The following is a 25571-nucleotide window of genomic DNA, read 5'->3' on the forward strand; positions in this document are numbered from 1 at the left end:
CGGTAAGTAAATTCTTATTTTTGTATCCCTGGGAGATAATATTGTTGACCCAGACCTCTGGTGAGGTTTTGGCCCAGGTGTCCCGAAACCTTTCCAACTGTGCGGCCACCATAGGAGACCCAAGGTGGGTTGGGAGACAATTTTGCCACGGTCTTGTCGCAGATTTAGGATCCTGCTTTCTAGTTGTGGTCTGGGAATGGCCTCTACCTCTGTTTCCACGAGCTTGTCCGCCAAAACCTCTTCCTCTAGCTCGAAAGGATTGAGTCCTAAATAAAGTGAACACCAGACAAAAACAATTTCTTCTGACCGGTGGTGTGGTTCTATGATATGTGGTAGGCAGAAAAGTGGATTACCCCGCTGTTGCCTGGGAAATCCACTTGTCTAATTCCGGACCGAATAAAGTCTCCCCTACAAAGGGGATCGCCTCCACTGCCTTCTTGGAATCAGAGTCCACTTGCCATTATCTGAGCCACAGAATCCTTCTGGCCGATATGGCCGAAGCTGAGATGCATGATGCTATTCTGCTAACATCCTTTGTAGCTTGGCAAATGCATGTACAGTAGCCGACTCACGGATATGCTCCGCTAGTCTAACTATTTCCTCTTGGCTGTTATCATCTTCTACAGCCTGAACAATGTGACCAGCCCATGCTACAATAGCCTTAGACACCCAAGCACTGATAATTGTGGGTCTGTGTGATGCTCCAGCAGCCACAAAGATAGATTTTAATGCCGTATCCAGCTTACGATCTGACACATCCTTAAGTGCAGTCACGTTTGCTATCGGCAAGATTGTCTTTTTTGACAGTGTTGCCAGTGAGGCGTCTACAATCAGCGGGACCTCCCACTTAGACATAACACCCTTGGTAGTAGGTAATTAGCCATAAACTTTTTCTGAATCTGTAAGTGTTTATCAGGCTGCTACCATGCCTCTCCCATTTGATCCTGGAGAGTCTGAGGAATTGGAAAAACCGCTGTTTCTGCGATTAAAATAAATCCGACTTCTTCCTTGAAGTTAAGGACCTGTTTTACCTCCTCAATAAGGGAAGCTAATCCCTTGACTTCCGCGTCCTCCTCCTGAGAACTGATATCCATGATTTGTTCCACTAACTCTCCTTCATCCTTATCTTCTATGAGACCCTCCTCCGACTCTTCCCACAGGAGAGGGAGTGGTTTTCTTACTGCTTTACGTACATTCTTTTCTACTTGTGCGGGAGGAGTTAATCTAATTAGAAATTCCTCCATAGTTTTGGAAAACCCTGTTGCACATTCTAAAATTTGCTTGCGGGATTCCGCCATTTCTTTAGAAATATCTGCTACGGCACTTTCCCATGACGCAGACAGACTACTGCTCCCAGGTTGAGCGTCCATTTCTAAACATGTGTCGCACATCCCGGAGCTGCCAACATTAGTGCTCTTTCTACCACATTTTGAGCATACATAGCAAGTCTTTGTGGTCTTGGTTGGTGCTTTTGACCCGTTAAAACACACACACACACACACACACACACACACACACACACACACACACACACTTCATCCTATTAGAATAGGAAGAGAAAGACTGTAGGGATATAGGGAGCAAAAGGAACTTGGAGTCACACAGCTGGAACTATGTGGGTCATTCCGAGTTAATCGTAGCTGTGCTAAATTTAGCACAGCTACGATCATCTTCCCTGACATGCACAGGGACGCCCAGCTCAGGGCTAGTCCGCCTCGCATGTCAGTGCTGCCCCCCTCGCACAAATACAAAAGCATCGCACAGCGGTGATGCTCTTGTATTTGCGGAGTAACTCCCGGCCAGCGCAGCTCCTGCGGTCGCCGGGAGTTGTGTGTCGCTGCCGCTGGCCGCAGCGGCTGCGTGACGTGCGGCACGCCCCCAAAACGGTCCAGCCACGCCTGCGTTGGCCAGACCGCGCCTACAAAACGGCGACTTAACGCCGCCGTTCAGCCCCCTCCCGTTCAGCGACCGCCTCTGTCTCAGAGGCGATCGTTAGGCAGCAACAGTGCCGGTGCATGCGCAGTTCCGATCGCTGTGCTGCGACCAACTGCTCTTCCCCCCCCCCTCACTTTCTACTTGTACGCGCCGCGGGTATCCGCTCTCCCCGCGGCGACCCCAGCAGCTCCCATGCGCCCGTTCCGGAGCCTCCTGTCCCCTCCCGGCTGGACCTCCTATGTTTCTCCCTAACGCTGCTATCAGCGGCTCTGCGTGGCTGCTACAGGGAATAACTTGCTGCAGGGGGAAAAGTTACTTTTCTTCCCAGCGCCTAACCTTTACCTTGGCTTTTTTGAGGCAGCCTGATTACTCACTCTGCCTGCTTCACGAGCTACTGAGAGAGATGCCGACCTCTTCAAACTGGATCTTTGTTCTCCTGCACCTTGGAGCCTTTGCCACCCTTTCAGATAGGTTGGCTTGGCTCCAGACAGATTTAATTATTTTAAAAAATAAATTCTTTATTGGAACAGGAGCTCCTGTCCTGTGCTGCACCTCCAGCACAAACTGAGGGATTATGGGGTGTGAAGGGGGAGGAGCCAGCTGTGCATGAATTTGTTATTTAGATTGCGCTGCCTCCGGTCTGCATACTTCACACCTCAGCTTTATGAAGAGTTCCAGTGTCCCCTAGTGGATGAAAGAAATAACTTTTATCAGAAGAACAATCGCACAAAGCTTTCACCTACCTAAAACAGAATTGATGGATTATGTGCAATGAAAGAAATTATATGATTAGGGTTTTGTTATGAAAAGAGTTTCTATAAAGCTCTTCAACATCTCAAAGAATTGTTTAACCAGATTTAAACATTCCACGTAACTCTTCAGGGCCCTACACACTATGCGATCCCCTGCCGAGCAGCCCGACGGCGGATACGGCCATCGGGCGGCGCGGGGGGGGGGGGGGGGGCAGTGAAGTTTCTTCACCCGGCTCCATAGCAGTGCAGGCAAATATGAACGAGATCGTCCATATTGGCCTGTATGCACAAGCGACAGGGCACCAGCGATGAACGAGCGCGGGGCCATGCATCGTTCATCGTTGCTGCCTCCACACTGAAAGACATGAACGGTATTTCGTTCATTAATGAACGAGAACGTTCATATCTTTCAGTAATATCGCCCAGTGTGTAGGGCCTTTCCCCAATCGTACCGTACAGGCCTTTTGTTCCATCTGTTAGGCGTTATTTGGTGTGAGCGGCAGTGCAGGGTTGTTCTGAAGAATTGGGGTTTCCCTAGCCCTCCAGAATAGCAACATTCACATGTTAAGCGGTATGTTTCAGGCTTTCGTTGTCCAAATTCATATAATTGTAGAAGGACTGCCCGTCTTCTCCATGCGTGTGAGGAGGGGAGGTCAGAACATGGGGTGGCCTGGGCTGAATGGAGAGTGGGATGTAGTGGAGTATTGAGCAGAGAGTGAGGTGATCAAGCTTATGCCAGGTCCAAGAAACACATATAACGTCTTCCTACGACACCAGGCAGCGGAGAGAAATCCTCTTTTAGGACATCAACTCTTCAGACTCCATTTATTGGAGGGCCCAAGACAAATGCCCTTTCTGCCCGTGTATGAAAACCAACCTGATTAGTCTTATAAGGTCTGCCTGCACCTCTATCTATCAAGTACCAAACTATGCCCCCATGGAACTCCATTATATGTAGGCTTGCCATACCATCCATTAAACCGGGACATTCATGAATTACACAGATTCTGTGGCTGATTAAAACCTGGTGAAATTCAGACTTGAATCAAGCCAGCCACAGAACCTGTGTAATTCATTAGTGTACCGGGTTAAAGGGACAGTATGTTAACTGTAATTATAAGGTACCAAGCGTTAATTGGCATTATGTACGGGTGTGCAGGTCATGTACATTTTAAACTTAACGCTGGGAGATGCAGTGGCTGCCACAGAAAAACACGTTATGTGATGCCAATAAAGTGATTTCCCCCTATAGATGGCATTTCCCCTTTAAGCCTGCACCACATGTTCTCTTCTGGTGCTGTGACTATGCAATAGAATTACCTATGCGCATTTGCATAGAGGTCATGGGTTCTGGATGCTGAGTAATGTTCTTCTATTTCTTTCTTTTGTTTTTTGTAACTTTTATGTTTATACTGCATTCCTGTCCTTTATACTGTCTAATGTGCTTACTGTCTAAGGTGGTCATTCCGAGTTGTTAGCTCGCTAGCTGTTTTTAGCAGCCGTGCAGACGCTATGCCGCCACCCACTGGGAGTGCATTTTAGCTTAGCAGAAGTGCGAACGAAAGGATCGCGGAGCGGCGGCAGAGTTTTTTTGTGCAGTTTTAGAGTAGCTCAATACCTACTCAGCGCTTGCGATGACTTCAGACTGTTCACTTCCTGTTTTGACGTCACAAACACGCCCTGCGTTCACCCAGTCACGCCTGCGTTTTTTTGAACACTCCCTGAAAACGGTCAGTTGACACCCAGAAACGCCCACTTCATGTCAATCACTCTGCGGCCAGCAGTGCGACTGAAAAGCTTCGCTAGAACTTGTGTGAAACTACATCGTTCATTGTAATAGTTCGTCGCGCGAGCGCATTGCGCCGCATACGCAGAGGTGCCGTTTTTTTGCCTCATCGCTGCACAGCGAATGAATGTAGCTAGCGATCAACTCGGAATGACCACCTATGTGTGTGCTTTACACGCACACTTTATTATTATTTTGTAAGTAGGTCCTTGACATATATTTTATTTCTCTAACGTCCTAGTGGATGCTGGGGACTCCGTAAGGACCATGGGGATAGACGGGCTCCGCAGGAGACATGGGCACCTTAAGAAAGAATTTAGGTTCTGGTGTGCACTGGCTCCTCCCTCTATGCCCCTCCTCCAGACCTCAGTTTGATACTGTGCCCAGGCGAGCTGGGTGCTTTTCAGTGAGCTCTCCTGAGTTCGCTGAGAGAAAGTATTTTGTTAGGTTTTTTATTTTCAGGGAGCTCTGCTGGCAACAGACTCCCTGCATCGTGGGACTGAGAGGAGAGAAGCAGCCCTACTCTCTGAAGCTAGGTCCTGCTTCTTAGGCTACTGGACACCATTCGCTCCAGAGGGATCGTACGCAGGATCTCACTCTCGCCGTCCGATCCCAGAGCCGCGCCGCTGTCCCCCTCGCAGAGCCGGAAGACAGAAGCCGGGTGAGTATGAGAAGCAAGAAGACTTCAAATCGGCGGCAGAAGACTCAGTTATTCACTGAGGTAACGCAGAGCACTGCAGCTGTGCGCCATTGCTCCCACACACCTCACATACTCCGGTCACTGTAAGGGTGCAGGGCGCAAGGGGGGGGGGGCGCCCTTGGCAGCATTTGGATCCTCTTTTTGGCAAAAGTAAACATATATACAGTTGGGCACTGTATATATGTATGAGCCCCCGCCAAGAAAATGCATATTTAAGCGGGACAGAAGCCCGCCGTCGAGGGGGCGGGGCTTCTTCCTCAGCACTCACCAGCACCATTTTTTCTCCACAGCTCCGCTGAGAGGAAGCTCCCCAGGCTCTCCCCTGCAGATTCACGGTAGAAGAGGGTAAAAAGAGAGGGGGGGCACATAAATTAGGCGCAAAAACACAATATAAACAGCAGCTACTGGGTTAACATTAAGTTACTGTGTTATTCCTGGGTTATAGCGCTGGGGTGTGTGCTGGCATACTCTCTCTCTGTCTCTCCAAGGGGCCTTGTGGGGGAACTGTCTTCAAAAAGGGCATTCCCTGTGTGTGTGGTGTGTCGGTACACTTGTGTCGACATGTCTGATAAGGAAGGCTATGTGGAAGCAGAGCGGGAGCAAGTGAATGTGGTGTCTCCGCCGACACCTGATTGGATGGATATGTGGAAGGTTTTAAATGATAATGTTAATTCCTTGCATAAGAGGTTAGATAAAGCTGAAGCCTCAGGACAGTCGGGGGTCCCAACCCGTGCCTGATCCTATGTCGCAGAGGCCGTCAGGGTCTCAGAAGCGCCCACTATCCCAAATTGTTGACACAGATACCGACATGGATTCTGACTCCAGTGTCGATGACGATGATGCAAAGTTACAGCCAAAGTTGGCTAAATCACTCCGATATATGATTGTAGCAATTAAGGATGTTTTGCACATCACAGAGGAAACCCCTGTCCCTGACACAAGGGTTTATATGTATAAGGGAAAGAAACCTGAGGTAACTGTTCCCCCCTCACACGAACTGAATGAGTTATGTGAAAAAGCTTGGGAATCTCCAGATAAAAAAATGCAGATTTCCAAACGGATTCTTATGGCGTATCCTTTCCCGCCAACGGACAGGTTACGATGGGAATCCTCCCCTAGGGTGGACAAAGCTTTAACACGCTTATCCAAAAAGGTAGCCCTGCCGTCCCAGGATACGGCTACCCTCAAGGATGCTGCTGATCGCAAACAGGAGGGTACCCTGAAGTCCATTTATACACATTCAGGTACCTTGCTCAGACCGTCAATCGCGTCGGCCTGGGTCCGTAGTGCAGTAGCGGCATGGACTGATACCTTATCAGAGGAGTTGGATACCCTAGATAGGGATACTGTTTTATTGACCCTGGGGCATATTAAAGACACTGTCCTTTATATGAGAGATGCTCAAAGAGACATTAGTCTACTGGGTTCTAGAATAAATGCTATGTCAATTTCTGCCAGAAGGGTCCTGTGGACTCGGCAATGGAAAGGTGATGCCGACTCAGTCCTCCCCGGCCTCTACAAAATCCGCCGCATGACGCTGGGGCTCCATAAGCGGGGCTAGGCCTGGTGGGGGCGCGTCTTCGAAATTTCAGCCACAGGTGGGTTCACTCCCAGTTGGATCCCTGGGCAATAGAGATTGTGTCTCAGGGATACAAGCTGGAATTCGAGGAAATGCCACCTCACCGATACCTCAAATCGGCCCTGCCAGCTTCCCCCCACAAGAAGGAAATAGTGTTAACTGCAATTCAAAAATTGTATCTTCAACAGGTGGTGGTCAAGGTTCCCCTCCTTCAACAAGGAAGGGGTTATTATTCGACCATGTTTGTAGTCCCGAAACCGGACGGTTCGGTCAGACCCATATTGAATTTAAAATCCCTGAACATATACTTGAAAAGGTTCAAGTTCAAGATGGAATCGCTGAGAGCGGTCATCGCAAGCCTGGAAGGGGGGGGATTTTATGGTGTCTCTGGACATAAAGGATGCATACCTTCATGTCCCCATTTATCCACCTCATCAGGCATACCTCAGATTTGTGGTACAGGATTGTCATTACCAATTTCAGACGTTGCCGTTTGGTCTCTCCACGGCACCGAGAATATTTACCAAGGTAATGGCGGAGATGATGGTACTCCTGTGGAAGCAAGGTGTCACAGTTATCCCATACTTGGACGATCTCCTCATAAAAGCGAGATCAAGAGAGCAGTTGCTGATCAGCGTAGCACTTTCTCTGGAAGTGTTATGGCAACACGGCTGGATTCTGAATATTCCAAAGTCGCAGTTGGTTCCTACGACTCGTCTGCCTTTCCTGGGCATGATTCTAGACACAGACCAGAAAAGGGTTTATCTCCCGATGGAGAAAGCTCAGGAACTCATGACACTGGTCAGGAACCTATTAAAACCAAAACAGGTGTCAGTGCATCACTGCACTCGTGTCCTGGGAAAGATGGTGGCATCATACGAGGCCATTCCCTTCGGCAGGTTCCATGCGAGGACTTTTCAATGGGACTTACTGGACAAGTGGTCCGGATCACATCTTCAGATGCATCGGTTAATCACCCTATCCCCCAGGGCCAGGGTATCACTCCTGTGGTGGCTGCAGAGCGCTCACCTTCTCGAGGGCCGCAGATTCAGCATTCAGGACTGGGTCCTGGTGATGCAAGCCTCCGAGGTTGGGGTGCAGTCGCACAGGGAAGAAATTTCCAAGGTCTGTGGTCAAGTCAAGAGACTTGCCTTCACATCAACATCCTGGAACTAACGGCCATATACAACGCCCTACGTCAAGCGGAGACCCTGCTTCGCGACCAACCGGTTCTGATTCAGTCAGACAACATCACCACAGTGGCTCATGTAAACCGCCAAGGCGGCACAAGGAGCAGAGTGGCGATGGCGGAAGCCACCAGAATTCTTCGCTGGGCGGAGAATCACGTAAGCGCACTGTCAGCAGTGTTCATCCCGGGAGTGGACAACTGGGAAGCAGACTTCCTCAGCAGACACGACCTCCACCCGGGAGAGTGGGGACTTCATCAGGAAGTCTTCGCACAGATTACAAGTCGGTGGGAACTGCCACAGGTGGACATGATGGCATCCCGCCTCAACAAAAAGCTACAGAGGTATTGCGCCATGTCAAGAGACCCTCAGGCGATAGCTGTAGACGCCCTGGTGACACCGTGGGTGTTCCAGTCGGTCTATGTATTTCCTCCTCTTCCTCTCATACCCAAGGTGCTGAGGATAATAAGAAAAAGAGGAGTGAGAACAATACTCATTGTTCCAGATTGGCCAAGAAGGACTTGGTATCCAGATCTGCAAGAAATGCTCACAGAGGACCCGTGGCCTCTGCCTCTCAGACAGGACCTGTTGCAACAGGGGCCCTGTCTGTTCCAAGACTTACCGCGGCTGCGTTTGACGGCATGACGGTTGAACGCCAGATCCTAGCAGAGAAAGGCATTCCGGATGAGGTCATTCCTACGCTGATAAAGGCTAGAAAGGACAAGACAGCTCAACATTATCACCGTATATGGCGAAAATATGTTGTTTGGTGTGAGGCCAGAAATGCTCCTACGGAGGAATTCCAGCTGGGCCGTTTCTTTCACTTCCTACAGTCCGGAGTGAATTTGGGCCTAAAATTGGGTTCCATTAAGGTCCAGATTTCGTCCCTATCCATTTTCTTTCAAAAAGAGTTGGCTTCTCTACCTGAAGTTCAGACGTTTGTAAAGGGAGTGCTGCATATTCAGCCACCTTTTGTGCCTCCAGTGGCACCTTGGGATCTTAACGTGGTGTTGAGTTTCCTGAAAACTTTGAACCACTCAAAACGGTGGAGTTGAAATATCTCACGTGGAAGGTGGTCATGCTATTAGCCTTGGCTTCGGCTAGGCGTGTGTCAGAGTTGGCGGCTTTGTCAGATAAAAGCCCTTATCTGGTTTTCCATGCGGATAGAGCAGAATTGCGGACCCGTCCACAATTTCTGCTGAAAGTGTTTTCATCTTTTCATATAAACCAACCTATTGTGGTGCCTGTGGCTACTACTGACTTGGAGGATTCCGAGTTACTTGATGTGGTCAGGGCTTTGAAGGTTTATGTAGCCAGAACGGCTAGGGTCAGGAAAACAGAGTCGTTGTTTATCCTGTATGCTTCCAACAAGCTTGGTGCTCCTGCTTCAAAGCAAACTATTGCTCGCTGGATCTGTAACACGATTCAGCAGGCTCATTCTGCGGCTGGATTGCTGCTGCCAAAATCAGTTAAGACCCATTCCACTAGGAAGGTGGGCTCTTCTTGGGCGGCTGCCCGGGGGGTCTCAGCATTACAGCTTTGCCGTGCGGCTGCTTGGTCAGGTTCAAACACTTTTGCAAAGTTCTACAAGTTTGATACCCTGGCTGAGGAGGACCTTGTGTTTGCTCAATCGGTGCTGCAGAGTCATCCGCACTCTCCCGCCCGTTTGGGAGCTTTGGTATAATCCCCATGGTCCTTACGGAGTCCCCAGCATCCACTAGGACGTTAGAGAATATAAGATTTTACTTACCGGTAAATCTATTTCTCGTAGTCCGTAGTGGATGCTGGGCGCCCGTCCCAAGTGCGGAATTCTTCTGCAATACTTGTATATAGTTATTGCTTCAATAAGGGTTATGTTATGGTTGCATCAGGGTTGACCTGATGCTCTGTTGTTTATCATACTGTTAACTGGTTGTTTTCACTTGTTATACGGTGTGATTGGTGTGGCTGGTATGAATCTGGCCCTGGATTACCAAAATCCTTTCTCTAACGTCCTAGTGGATGCTGGGGACTCCGTCAGGACCATGGGGAATAGCGGGCTCCGCAGGAGACAGGGCACATCTAAAAAAGCTTTTAGGTCACATGGTGTGTACTGGCTCCTCCCCCTATGACCCTCCTCCAAGCCTCAGTTAGGTTTTTGTGCCCGTCCGAGAAGGGTGCAATCTAGGTGGCTCTCTTAAAGAGCTGTTTAGAAAAGTTTTTTTTTTTAGGTTTCATTCAGTGATTCCTGCTGGCAACAGGATCACTGCAACGAGGGACTTAGGGGAGAGATCTCCAACTCACCTGCGTGCAGGATGGATTGGGATCTTAGGCTACTGGACACTGAGCTCCAGAGGGAGTCGGAACACAGGTCAGCCTGGGGTTCGTCCCGGAGCCGCGCCGCCGATCCCCCTTACAGACGCTGAAGAAGACGGCAGAACGGAGGTCCGGAAACAGGCGGCAGAAGACTTCACAGTCTTCATGAAGGTAGCGCACAGCACTGCAGCTGTGTGCCATTGTTGTCACACGGCTCACTGACCTAGTCACGGAGGGTGCAGGGCGCTGCTGGGGGCGCCCTGGGCAGCAATATAAGTACCTTATTGGCAAAATAAATACATCACATATAGCCATTAAGGCTATATGTATGTATTTTAACCCAGGCCAGTTCTTAAAAACCGGGAGAAAAAACCCGCCGAAAAGGGGGCGGAGCTTATTCTCCTCAGCACACAGCGCCATTTTCCCTCACAGAAAGGCTGAGGGGAAGGCTCCCATGCTCTCCCCTGCACTGCACTACAGAAACAGGGTTAAAACAGAGAGGGGGGGCACTGATTTGGCGATATAAATATATATTAAATGCTATAAGGGAGGAACACTTTTATAAAGGTTGTCCCTGTATAATTATAGCATTTTGGTGTGTGCTGGCAAACTCTCCCTCTGTCTCCCCAAAGGGCTAGTGGGTCCTGTCCTCTATCAGAGCATTCCCTGTGTGGGTGCTGTATGTCGGTACGTGTGTGTCGACATGTATGAGAAAAATGTTGGTGAGGAGGCGGAGCAAATTGCCTGTAATGGTGATGTCACTCTCTAGGGAGTCGACACCGGAATGGATGGCTTACTTGTGGAAGTACGTGATCATGTCAACACGCTGCGAGCCGGTTGACGACATGAGACGACCGGCAAACAAATTAGTACCTGTCCAGGCGTCTCAGACACCGTCAGGGGCTTGTAAAAACGCCCATTTACCTCACGGACACTGACTCCAGTGTCGACGGTGAAGAAACAAACGTATTTTCCTTTAGGGCCACACGTTACATGTTAAGGGCAATGAAGGAGGTGTTACATATTTCTGATACTACAAGTACCACAAATAAGGGTATTTTGTAGGGTGTGAATAAACTACTTGTAGTTTTGCCTGAATCAGATAAATTAAATGAAGTGTGTGATGATACGTGGGGTTCCTCCGATAGAAAGTTATGGGCGGTATACCCTTTCCCGCCAGAAGTAAGGGCGAGTTGGGAAACACACCTTAGGGTGGATAAGGCGCTCACACGCTTATAAAACAAGTGGCGTTACCGTCTCCAGATACGGCCGCCCTCAAGGAGCCAGCTGATAGGAAGCTGAAAAATAGCCTAAGAAGTATATACACACATACTGGTGTTATACTACGACCAGCAATCGCCTCAGACTGGATGTGCAGCGCTGAGGGGGCTTGGTCGGATTTCCTGACTGAAAATTTTGATACCCTTGACAGGGACAAGATTTTATTGTCTATAGAGCATTTTAAGGATGCATTTCTATATATGCGTGATGCGCAGAGGGATATTTGCATTCTGGCATCAAGAGTAAATGTGATGTCCATATCTGCCAGACGAAGACACGACAGTGGTCAGGTGAGGCAGATTCCAGACGGCACATGGAAGTATTGCCGTATAAAGGGGCGGTCCATCGGACCTGGTGGCCATGGCAACAGCTGAAAAATCCACCTTTTGTTCCCCGAGTCACATCTCAGCAGAAAAGGACACAGTCTTTTCAGTCTCAGTCCTTTCGTCCCCATACGGGCAGGCGGGCAAAGGCCAGTCATATCTGCCCAGAGGTAGAGGAACGGGAAGAAGACTGCAGCAAGCAGCCCATTCCCAGGAACAGAAGCCCTTCACAGCTTCTGCCAAGTCCGCAGCATGACGCTGGGGCAGTACAAGCGGACTCAGGTGCGGTAGGGGGTCATCTCAAGAGTTTCAGCACGCAGTGGGCTCACTCGCAAGGGGACTCCTGGATCCTACATGTAGTATCCCAGGTGTACATTGGAAATTCGAGACGTCTCCTCCTCACAAGTTCCGGAAGTCTGTTTTACCAACGTCTACCTCCGACAGGGAGGCAGTATTGGAAACAATTCACAGGCTGTATTCCCAGCAGGTGATAATCAAAGTACCCCTCCTACAACAAGGGAGGGGGTATTATTCCACACTATATTGTGGTACTGAAGCCAAACGGCTCGGTGAGATCTGAAATATTTGAACACTTACATACAAGCGTTCAAATCAAGATGGAGTCACTCAGAGCAGTGATAGCGAACCAGGAAGAAGGGGACGAGATGGTGTCACTGGATATCAGGGACATTTACCTACATGTCCAAATTTGCCCTTCTCACCAAGGGTACTTCAGGTTCGTGGTACAGAACTGTCACTATCAGTTCAGACGCTGCCGTTTGGATTGTCCACGGCGCCCCGGGTCTTTACCAAGGTAATGGCCGAAATGATGATTCTTCTTAAAAGAAACTTGGACGCTTTCCTGATAAGGGCAAGGTCCAGAGAACAGTTGGAGGTCGGAGTAGCACTATCTTTAATAGTTCTACGACAGCACGAGTGGATTTTAAATATTCCAAAATCGTAGCTTTTCCGAGGACACGTCTACTGTTCCTAGGGATGATTCTGGACACAGTCCAGAAAAAGGTGTTTCTCCCAGAGGAGAAAGCCAGGGAGTTATCCGAGCTAATCGGGATCCTCCTAAAACCAGGAAAAGTGTCAGTGCGTCATTGCACAAGAGTCCTGGTAAAAATGGTGGCTTATTACGAAGCAATTCCATTCGGCAGATTTCACGCAAGAACTCTTCAGTGGGATCTGCTGGACAAATGGTCCGGATCGCATCTTCAGATGCATCAGCGGATAACCCTATATCCAAGGACAAGGGTGTCTCTCCTGTGGTGATTACAGAGTGCTCATCTTCTAGAGGGCCACAGATTCAGCATTCAGGATTGGATGCTGGTGACCACGGAGGCCAGCCTGAGAGGCTGGGGAGCAGTCACACAGGGAAAAAATTTCCAGGAAAGTGTGATCAAGTCTGGAGAATTCTCTCCACATAGATAGAGCTAAGAGCAAAATTATAAGGCTCTAAACTTAGCAAGACCTCTGCTTCAAGGTCAGCCGGTATTGATCCAGTGGGATAACATCACGGCAGTCGCCCACGTAAACAGAAACGGCGACACAAGAAGCTGGAGGGCAGTGAAAAAACTGCAAGGATTTTTCGCTAGGCGGAAAATCATGTGATAGCACGGTCAGCAGTGTTCTCTCCGGGAGTGGACGACTGGGAAGCAGACTTCCTCAGCAGGCATGACCTCCACCTGGGAGAGTGGGAACTTCATAGGGAAGTTTTTCCGCATGATTGTGAGCCATTGGCAAAGACCAAAGGTGGAAATGATGGCGTCCCGCCCGAACAAAAAACGGGACAGGTATTGCGCCAGGTCATGAGACCTTCAGGCGATAGCTGTGGATGTCCTAGTAACACCGTGGGTGTAACAGTCGGTGTATGTGTTCCCTCCTCTGCTTCTCATAACCAAGGTATTGAGAATTATAAGATATAGAGGAGTATGAACTATACTCGTGACTCCGGATTGGCCAAGAGGGACTTGGTACCCGGAACTTCAAGAGATGCTCACAGAGGACTAAGGGCCTGGGGAGCTAAGAAGGGACTTGCTTCAGCAGGTACCATGTCTATTCCAAGACTTACCGCGGCTGCGTTTGACGGCATGGCGGTTGAATGCCGGATCCTGAAGGAAAAAGGCATTCCATAAGAGGTCATACCTACCCTGGTCAAAGCCAGGAAGGAGGTGACCGCACAACGTCATCACCACATGTGGTGAAAATATGTTGCGTGGGTGAGGCCAGGAAGGCCCCACGAAGAAAATTCAACTAGGTCGAATTCTACACTTCCTGAAAACAGGAGTGTTTTGAGCCTAAAATTGGGGTTCTTTAAGGTTTTAAGTTTCGGCCCTGTAGAATTTCTTCCGAAAAGAATTGACTTCAGTTCCTGAAGTCCAGATTGTCAAGGGAGTATTGCATATACACCCCTTTTTGTGCCTCTAGTGGCACCGTGGGATCTCAACATAGTGTTGGGATTCCTTAAAATCATATTGGTTTGAACCGCTCAAATCTGTGGATTTGAAATATATCACATGGAAAGTGAACATGCTGTTGACCAATATCTCACATGGACAGTGACCATGCTGTTGGTCCTGGCCTCGGCCAGGCGATTGTCAGAATGGGCGGCTTTGTCTTACAAAAGCCCATATTTAAATTTCCATTCGGACAGGGCAGAACTGGGACTCGTCTCCAGTTTTCTTCCTAAGGGGGTGTCAGGTTTTTCACCTGAAACAACCTATTATGGTGCCTGCGGCTTCTAGGGACTTGGAGGACTCCAGGTTAATAGACGTTGTCAGGACCCTAATAATATATATATATATATATATATATATATAGTTTAGGACGGCTGGAGTCAGAAAGTCTGACTTGCTGTTTATATTGTATGCACCCAACAATATGGGTGCTCCTGCGTCTAAACAGACGATTGCACGTTGGATCTGTAGCACAATCCAACTTGCACATTCTGTGGCAGGCGTGCCACAGCCTAAATCTGTAAAGGCCCACTCCACTAGGAAAGTGGGCGCATCTTGGGCGGCTGCCCGAGGGGTCTCGGCATTACAACTTTGCCGAGCAGCTACGTGGTCAGGGGAGAACACGTTTGTAAAATTTTACAAATTTGATACTCTGGCTAAGGAGGACCTGGAGTTCTCTCATTCGGTGCTGCAGAGTCATCCGCACTCTCCCGCCCGTTTGGGAGCTTTGGTATAATCCCCATGGTCCTGACGGAGTCCCCAGCATCCACTAGGACGTTAGAGAAAATAAGAATTTACTTACCGATAATTCTATTTCTCGTAGTCCGTAGTGGATGCTGGGCGCCCATCCCAAGTGCGGATTGTCTGCAATGCTTGTACATAGTTATTGTTACAAAAATCGGGTTATTCTTGTTGTGAGCCATCTTTTCAGAGGCTACTTCGTTTTGTTATCATACTGTTAACTGGGTTCAGATCACAAGTGGTACGGTGTGATTGGTGTGGCTGGTATGAGTCTTACCCGGGATTCAAGATCCTTCCTTATTGTGTACGCTCGTCCGGGCACAGTACCTAACTGAGGCTTGGAGGAGGGTCATAGGGGGAGGAGCCAGTACACACCATGTGACCTAAAAGCTTTTTTAGATGTGCCCTGTCTCCTGCGGAGCCCGCTATTCCCCATGGTCCTGACGGAGTCCCCAGCATCCACTACGGACTACGAGAAATAGAATTATCGGTAAGTAAATTCTTATTTTCCTTGTACTGTCAGCTCTTCTGGGCACAGTTTCTCTAACGGTTGGTTCTATATTGGAGTGGGAGAAGGGACCTTCTGACGTACCTAGGGGAGGAGACCCGTCACCAGGGGGAGGAGCTACGGCCGAACAAGGTACCCGAAAAGTACCCTCGCAGGCTCGCTTCGCTCGCCACGCTTCGGGCACGGTGGCTCGCTTCGCTCGCCACCTAATTACTAAAGGTAATAGTTGGTGGCGTGGATACTAGAGCAACTGTACCGCTGGTGTAGCTCCTCCCCCTTGTGTCGTGGCTCCTCCCCCTGAAGGAAAAGGACCCTTAGGCCACTTGGATCTAGCCTCAACCTTTCTCTAACTGAGGTCTGGAGGAGGGGCATAGAGGGAGGAGCCAGTGCACACCAGAACCTAAATTCTTTCTTAAAGTGCCCATGTCTCCTGCGGAGCCCGTCTATCCCCATGGTCCTTACGGAGTCCCCAGCATCCACTACGGACTACGAGAAATAGATTTACCGGTAAGTAAAATCTTATTTTCGGTTTTATGTTTTTGCTGTGTAATAGTTACATTGAAGTTTCATGAAGCAATCGTGTGTTAGTCCACGTTATACTAACACAGAGACATTGCATCAATTTTCGTAATCTCAAAGGCATTTGTGTGCTTGCGACTCCGTAGCAATTTAACATCTTCCATGCTGATAAGTAATTGGGATGAGGGCGAAGGCTATAAATGGGAGGTGGCAGCTGGCAAGGCATTGGCTAACTGTGAGCTGTGCCCAGGTTTCCACACGCGCCATACTAACAGCATTCCGGCTCAACTTCAGAACATGGGACCTCCTTGGCTAGCATATTGCATCTAAACTGCCTCAGAACACTATCCATGTGGACGTCTATTGGGAATAGTAACCGCTGCCTAAAGTTTGGCAAGCAAAGCGAGCCCGCGAGGGTGCACGTTTTAATGTTCTGAGCAAGTTTAATGATGTTCTGAACCAGTTTAGTTATAATTACCCAGGGGGCGCCATGTTCTTAACCTGAACCCAGCATTCCATTCTTTTACACGGAGAAAGACATTATTCTTACACTTGCAACTCTTTAAACTCTATAGGGGAGATTAATTGTTTGTGCGCCCCTCGCTGGTCTCGGTGACTACTTTTTTTTTGTACTGCGCAAATGCATCTCATGCAGACTTCTGGATTCCTGGTACAGAATATCCCTTGATGATGATCTACAGCTGCTTCTGATTGGTTGAGTGTGTTTGACCCTCCCATTGAGCCGATTGTTGCGATCTATTACCACTTCTGCAAAGGTCACGAAAGCAGTTTCCCATTTGCATTTTTTAATTAGTACTTTAATGTCATATATGATAAATGTGACGTATTTGTTAGTAATACTCTCCAGACACAGTTTAATTAAACTACTATATTATGTATCTAACTTTAGCATTTGTTACTAATACTGTGAAGCCCTATATCCTGGCGCATATACTACTGTTCTCTCCTGGTGTAACGCAGGCGCATATACTACTGTTCTCTCCTGGTGTAACGCAGGCGCATATACTACTGTTCTCTCCTGGTGTAACGCAGGCGCATATACTACTGCTCTCTCCCGGTGTAACGCAGGCGCATATACTACTGCTCTCTCCTGGTGTAGCCCAGGCGCACATACTACTGCTCTCTCTTGGTGTAACCCAGGCACATATACTACTGTTCTCTCCTGGTGTAACGCAGGCGCATATACTACTGTTCTCTCCTGGTGTAACGCAGGCGCATATACTACTGTTCTCTCCTGGTGTAACCCAGGCGCACATACTACTGCTCTCTCCTGGTGTAACGCAGGCGCATATACTACTGTTCTCTCCTGGTGTTACCCAGGCACATATACTACTGCTCTCTCCTGGTGTAACCCAGGCGCATATACTACTGTTCTCTCCTGGTGTAACGCAGGCGCATATACTACTGTTCTCTCCTGGTGTTACCCAGGCACATATACTACTGCTCTCTCCTGGTGTAACCCAGACACATATACTACTGCTCTCTCCTGGTGTAACCCAGGCGCATATACTACTGCTCTCTCCTGGTGTAACCCAGGCGCATATACTACTGTTCTCTCCTGGTGTTACCCAGGCGCATATACTACTGTTCTCTCCTGGTGTAACCCAGGCGCATATACTACTGTTCTCTCCTGGTGTAACCCAGGCGCATATACTACTGTTCTCTCCTGGTGTAACCCAGGCGCATATACTACTGCTCTCTCCTGGTGTAACCCAGGCGCATATACTACTGTTCTCTCCTGGTGTTACCCAGGCGCATATACTACTGTTCTCTCCTGGTGTAACCCAGGCGCAAATACTACTGTTCTCTCCTGGTGTTACCCAGGCGCATATACTACTGCTCTCTCCTGGTGTAACCCAGGCGCATATACTACTGTTCTCTCCTGGTGTAACCCAGGCGCATATACTACTGTTCTCTCCTGGTGTAACGCAGGCGCATATACTACTGTTCTCTCTTGGTGTAACCCAGGCCATATACTACTGTTCTCTCCTGGTGTAACCCAGGCGCATATACTACTGTTCTCTCCTGGTGTAACCAGGCGCATATACTACTGTTCTCTCCTGGTGTTACCCAGGCGCATATACTACTGTTCTCGCTTGGTGTTACCCAGGCGCATATACTACTGCTCTCTCCTGGTATAACCCAGGCGCATATACTACTGTTCTCTCCTGGTGTAACCCAGGCGCATATACTACTGTTCTCTCCTGGTGTTACCCAGGCGCATATACTACTGTTCTCTCCTGGTATAACCCAGGCGCATATACTACTGTTCTCTCCTGGTGTTACCCAGGCGCTTATACTACTGCTCTCTCCTGGTGTTACCCAGGCGCATATACTACTGCTCTCTCCTGGTGTAACCCAGGCACATATACTACTGTTCTCTCCTGGTGTAACCCAGGCACATATACTACTGCTCTCTCCTGGTGTAACCCAGGCGCATATACTACTGCTCTCTCCTGGTGTAACCCAGGCACATATACTACTGCTCTCTCCTGGTATAACCCAGGCGCATATACTACTGTTGTGTCCTGGTGTAACCCAGGCACATATACTACTGCTCTCTCCTGGTGTAACCCAGGCGCATATACTACTGCTCTCTCCTGGTATAACCCAGGCGCACATACTACTGCCCTCCTCTGGTATAAACCCAACACATATACCAATGTACTATCTTTGTGTAAAATTGCTGCATATGCTACCCCCTGGAAAGTCCAGCGCATTTACGACTACGCAGCGCAAAATGTGCCCAGCTTTACATTTGCCCTGTGTGTTTCTTCATAGAATTTCTTTTTTTTTTTTCTACCACACAATTTAACATTTTTACCATCTACTGTCTGTAGGTACCACGGGGAAGGATACGAAGAGGGTTTTGCTGAAGGAAATCAAGTTGGTGAGATAGAGGGCAAACAGTATGGAGTGATCTATGGTGCAAGAGCTGGATCTGAGGTAAATTTTGCACCTTGGATAGCAGTTGTCTGGCCATAGTCCAAGCCACCTATAGTCACTAGCTGGTGACATCTCAGAACTGTGAGGAAAACTGTTATTTATCTACAAATTATTCACAAGGAAAAATGAATGAGCTCTTTGTGCTACTGACCTTAATTAGTCATTTCCTCGTTTGCCTTTGGTCTTGTGACTCCCAGCCTCCGAGATTTGACACCAGACATAGATATCTTGTCAGAACACCCTGTGCTCCTCTGTGACAGCCGTGCATTACCCAGTGCCACGTTCAGGAGTTTAATCCTTCTCAGGCCTCTGTCTAATATGTCCTTTCCATAGATTGAATGGTAAATTCATCTAACAACTTTGTTTTCTACAATGTTCACTATAGTTTGTAACTGGAAATTTATAAAATTTATGAAATATTAATTTCTCTGACGTCCTAGTGGATGCTGGGGACTCCGTAAGGACCATGGGGAATAGCGGCTCCGCAGGAGACTGGGCACAAAAGTAAAGCTTTAGAACTACCTGGTGTGCACTGGCTCCTCCCCCTATGACCCTCCTCCAAGCCTCTGTTAGATTTTTGTGCCCGAACGAGAAGGGTGCACACTAGGTGGCTCTCCTGAGCTGCTTAGTGAAAAGTTTAGTTTTAGGTTTTTTATGTTCAGTGAGACCTGCTGGCAACAGGCTCACTGCATCGAGGGACTAAGGGGAGAAGAAGCGAACTCACCTGCGTGCAGAGTGGATTGGGCTTCTTAGGCTACTGGACATTAGCTCCAGAGGGACCGATCACAGGCCCAGCCATGGATAGGTCCCAGAGCCGCGCCGCCGGCCCCCTTACGCCAGAAGACAGAAGAGGTCCGGAAAATCGGCGGCAGAAGACGTCCTGTCTTCAACAAGGTAGCGCACAGCACTGCAGCTGTGCGCCATTGCTCTCAGCACACTTCACACTCCGGTCACTGAGGGTGCAGGGCGCTGGGGGGGGGCACCCTGAGACGCAATAAAAACACCTTGGATGGCAAAAAAAAAAATGCATCACATATAGCTCCTGGGCTATATGGATGAATTTAACCCCTGCCAGAATACACAGAAAAACGGGAGATAAGGCCGCCGATAAGGGGGCGGAGCCTATCTCCTCAGCACACTGGCGCCATTTTCCCTCACAGCTCCGTTGGAGGGAAGCTCCCTGGCTCTCCCCTGCAGTCACTACACTACAGAAAGGGTTAAAAAAGAGAGGGGGGCACTAATTACGCGCAGTATTAAAACATACAGCAGCTATAAGGGGAAAAACACTTATATAAGGTTATCCCTGTGTGTGTGTATATATATATATATATATATATATATATATATATATATATATATATATATATATATATATATATATATAGTCTTTTGAAAAAGAGGGCACTCACCAATTATTTCTTAAAAAGGTCAGAAGGTCATTTATTGGTACATTCTCTGGTCGACGTTTCGATCACATCCCAGTGATCTTTGTCAGGACAGCAAAGCGGTGTTGTGTGGTGACAGAGCACCAGAAGCAGAGTGCCAGACATGTTCAACATCTACAAGTATTTATACCATCATCAATTTGAGTATCACGCCCCTCCTACATATGTCACTTCCTGTTCTATACTAGACTGTCAATTAGGAGCTAAAACCTGATATGTATACAATGCAACTACTATGGGGGAAGGGTGTATAGCACCTTCGTGTTAACCCCCATGGAGTATGTTTTTTATTTTAAACGGTGCTGGTTATCAAAAACCGCACCACATACAAGATTCAAAGAAACCAGGAAGTGGTCCATGCGTTCCAGCAGTTGCTGGAACGCACGCGCTAACCGGAAGTGACTTCCGTAAACCGGAAGTGGGGTAATAAGAGCCAAAAATAGGAAGTGGAGAATCAAAATGCGTTCCAGCGGTACCTGGAACGCACAACTATACAAAGGAGATGACATACATGTCAATAGAGATGACAACAAGTCCAAAAAAACCGGAGAATAATAAAAATATAGTGACATGTAAAAGAGTGACAAGCGCAGATGTTACAAAGTAGGTCGGCCGGGGATCTCAAATAGATGGTGGTGTACAATTTCTCCCACATATTAGAAAATTAAAAATTTATAATAAAACGTAACTTTTAATACATCATTAAAAGAAAAATGAATGAAAAAATATTTTAAACAATAAAAATATATATATTATGCAGGCCACGGGGTATATAGGGCTTTAATGAGGCCGCCATATTACTGGCTGGTATCAAAAGAGCCACAACATAAACCCGGGTCACAGAACTATATATACAAATATGCCTGAGACAAAATGTAAATGTAAATACACCATGACTGCAAATTATCCTAGGAAGATACCATATGGATTTGTCTCATTGAGACCTAATGGAATAAGTGTCTCTAATTCAAAAATCCACCGTGATTCACGTCGTTTCAATTTCAATTCTCTATCACCACCTCGGATCGTTGATGGAATATGGTCAATTAACATGCATTTTAGACTTGAGACTGAATGTTTTTGTTGTAGCCAGTGTTTAGCTACTGGTTTATCCGTCTTATTGGTCTCTAATGCCTGTCTAATGGAGTAACGGTGGTTCGCCATGCGTTCACGGAAACACCGTGTAGTGAGTCCCACATAGTATAGCCCACAAGGGCAGATGATAATGTATATCACAAAGTCAGACGTGCACGACAACTTGTGTTTAATTGGAATTCGTTTTCCACTTTGTGGGTGAACAAAGGAAGATCCGCTCATCATAGATCTACATGTTGTACAGTCCGGACATCGGAAACAGCCCAATTTTCTCCTCGCAAGCCATGTTTGGTTTGTGGTGCATGGTTGTAGGGTCGGACGCATCAGCAATTGTCGCAAATTAGGCCCCCTGCGATAGGAGTGCATCGGTGGTCTTTGGCTCAGACCCACCAGTTTGGCATCTGATGCAACTATAGGCCAGTGTTTCCTGATCGTTTTTTCAGCATCCTTGGACTTTGTGTCAAATGTAGAAGTGAAGATGAGTCGACCAGACTCAAGTCTTGATGTAGGTTTCTGACCAATATTCTTGAATTTGACCTTAGCCTTCCTGAGGCATCTAGTGACCACCTTCGGTGAGTACCCTCTCGCAAGGAATCTCTCCGACATTTCGGAAAGCTGTTGGTCAGCAATGTCCATTGAGGAGTTGTTTCGTAACACACGTAGGAATTGAGATATAGGCATATTTTCTTTTAGGCTTTCTGGGTGGTGGCTTGTTGCAAACAACAGTGTATTCCTATCTGTTTGTTTACGGAAAAGTGTAGATCCTAGATGTGTACCTTCCCGGAAAACGGTGACATCAAGAAAATTGATACAGTCATGGTGTATTTCATAGGTGAACCGAATTGGGCCATCAATTGCATTCAGATACTGAACCATTCCATGAAACTCAGACACAGTGCCTCTCCATAAGACAAATATGTCGTCAATATAGCGACCAAAATATGCTAACTTATCACCAAATTTGGGGACAATATGTGTATTCTCATACTGATGCATAAATAAATTAGCGTAGGCTGGCGCTAAGTTAGAACCCATGGCGGTCCCATTGCACTGGAGATAAAAATCAGTGCCATAGCAGAAGTGATTTTTACTTAGAACAAGTTCTGCCAAAGTAATCAAAAATTCAGTGGGGGGACCGCCATGAGTACCACTACCTAGCGCCACCCTCAATGCTTCAAGACCAGTGGAGTGGGGGATCACTGTATATAATGAATTGACATCCATTGATGCCAAAAATATGTCATCATTGATATCACCAATTTTATGGATTTTATCGAGAAAATCACCCGTATCCCTGATATAGCTCCACATATTGCTCACAAGTGGTTGTAAGAAACTGTCCACAAACCGGGCAATCGGCTGTAATAATGAATCATTTGCTGATATAATAGGGCGTCCGGGGGGGGTTTCAAGGGATTTGTGAATTTTTGGCAATGTGTACAGGACTGGGCACACCGGGTGTTCAACAGTGAGATATATGGCAATCTGTGCATCAATCCAGTTGTTCTGGAGACCCATTGAGATAGTGGAATCAACAAGTTTTTTTATCCCTGGCATGGGATTCTGCTATTGACGACATATTTGTCTTATGGAGAGGCACTGTGTCTGAGTTTCATGGAATGGTTCAGTATCTGAATGCAATTGATGGCCCAATTCGGTTCACCTATGAAATACACCATGACTGTATCAATTTTCTTGATGTCACCGTTTTCCGGGAAGGTACACATCTAGGATCTACACTTTTCCGTAAACAAACAGATAGGAATACACTGTTGTTTGCAACAAGCCACCACCCAGAAAGCCTAAAAGAAAATATGCCTATATCTCAATTCCTACGTGTGTTACGAAACAACTCCTCAATGGACATTGCTGACCAACAGCTTTCCGAAATGTCGGAGAGATTCCTTGCGAGAGGGTACTCACCGAAGGTGGTCACTAGATGCCTCAGGAAGGCTAAGGTCAAATTCAAGAATATTGGTCAGAAACCTACATCAAGACTTGAGTCTGGTCGACTCATCTTCACTTCTACATTTGACACAAAGTCCAAGGATGCTGAAAAAACGATCAGGAAACACTGGCCTATAGTTGCATCAGATGCCAAACTGGTGGGTCTGAGCCAAAGACCACCGATGCACTCCTATCGCAGGGGGCCTAATTTGCGACAATTGCTGATGCGTCCGACCCTACAACCATGCACCACAAACCAAACATGGCTTGCGAGGAGAAAATTGGGCTGTTTCCGATGTCCGGACTGTACAACATGTAGATCTATGATGAGCGGATCTTCCTTTGTTCACCCACAAAGTGGAAAACGAATTCCAATTAAACACAAGTTGTCGTGCACGTCTGACTTTGTGATATACATTATCATCTGCCCTTGTGGGCTATACTATGTGGGACTCACTACACGGTGTTTCCGTGAACGCATGGCGAACCACCGTTACTCCATCAGACAGGCATTAGAGACCAATAAGACGGATAAACCAGTAGCTAAACACTGGCTACAACAAAAACATTCAGTCTCAAGTCTAAAATGCATGTTAATTGACCATATTCCATCAACGATCCGAGGTGGTGATAGAGAATTGAAATTGAAACGACGTGAATCACGGTGGATTTTTGAATTAGAGACACTTATTCCATTAGGTCTCAATGAGACAAATCCATATGGTATCTTCCTAGGATAATTTGCAGTCATGGTGTATTTACATTTACATTTTGTCTCGGGCATATTTGTATATATAGTTCTGTGACCCGGGTTTATGTTGTGGCTCTTTTGATACCAGCCAGTAATATGGCGGCCTCATTAAAGCCCTATATACCCCGTGGCCTGCATAATATATATATTTTTATTGTTTAAAATATTTTTTCATTCATTTTTCTTTTAATGATGTATTAAAAGTTACGTTTTATTATAAATTTTTAATTTTCTAATATGTGGGAGAAATTGTACACCACCATCTATTTGAGATCCCCGGCCGACCTACTTTGTAACATCTGCGCTTGTCACTCTTTTACATGTCACTATATTTTTATTATTCTCCGGTTTTTTTGGACTTGTTGTCATCTCTATTGACATGTATGTCATCTCCTTTGTATAGTTGTGCGTTCCAGGTACCGCTGGAACGCATTTTGATTCTCCACTTCCTATTTTTGGCTCTTATTACCCCACTTCCGGTTTACGGAAGTCACTTCCGGTTAGCGCGTGCGTTCCAGCAACTGCTGGAACGCATGGACCACTTCCTGGTTTCTTTGAATCTTGTATGTGGTGCGGTTTTTGATAACCAGCACCGTTTAAAATAAAAAACATACTCCATGGGGGTTAACACGAAGGTGCTATACACCCTTCCCCCATAGTAGTTGCATTGTATACATATCAGGTTTTAGCTCCTAATTGACAGTCTAGTATAGAACAGGAAGTGACATATGTAGGAGGGGCGTGATACTCAAATTGATGATGGTATAAATACTTGTAGATGTTGAACATGTCTGGCACTCTGCTTCTGGTGCTCTGTCACCACACAACACCGCTTTGCTGTCCTGACAAAGATCACTGGGATGTGATCGAAACGTCGACCAGAGAATGTACCAATAAATGACCTTCTGACCTTTTTAAGAAATAATTGGTGAGTGCCCTCTTTTTCAAAAGACTATTATCAGGAACCCAAAAAATTCCTTGGAGTTGAGCACCACCGTGTTGTCCCCTGGAGATTCAGTACAGTGCGGATGCTTGCATGTTCTATAATTTGGCAACGTGTATGATATACCTGTTGCCTTCATCCAGCACCTGTGGACTTAATTTTCGTGATTTCCCTGTCAGATTTATAAGAAAAATAGTCTTTATGCATGTGTTGATTGTTACAGTGTGACAGGTTGCAGATTATACCAGCTTGTTCTGTTGTTTTTAAAATATATGCCTGTTTTAGGGTTTTTACCCAGCCATCATTGCTTCATTTCTAACCATTCCATGTGATCTGGTTTAGGCCCATTTTTCTA

At 47.2% G+C, this 25571-nt stretch overlaps 1 protein-coding gene across 2 annotated transcripts in view; it reads left to right on the forward strand.

Moving 5' to 3' along the window:
- LTO1 (LTO1 maturation factor of ABCE1) overlaps nucleotides 1-25571 on the forward strand; it is a 99394-nt gene that overhangs the window by 22536 nt on the left and 51287 nt on the right. For both annotated transcript variants that reach the window (XM_063944149.1, XM_063944148.1), the window contains exon 2: nucleotides 18930-19035. In XM_063944149.1, the coding sequence (XP_063800219.1) occupies nucleotides 18930-19035 (106 nt within the window). The remainder of the gene's footprint in view (nucleotides 1-18929; nucleotides 19036-25571) is intronic.

The sequence above is a fragment of the Pseudophryne corroboree genome, chromosome 11 (genome assembly GCF_028390025.1).
Source record: "Pseudophryne corroboree isolate aPseCor3 chromosome 11, aPseCor3.hap2, whole genome shotgun sequence".
Taxonomy (NCBI): Eukaryota; Metazoa; Chordata; class Amphibia; order Anura; family Myobatrachidae; genus Pseudophryne; species Pseudophryne corroboree.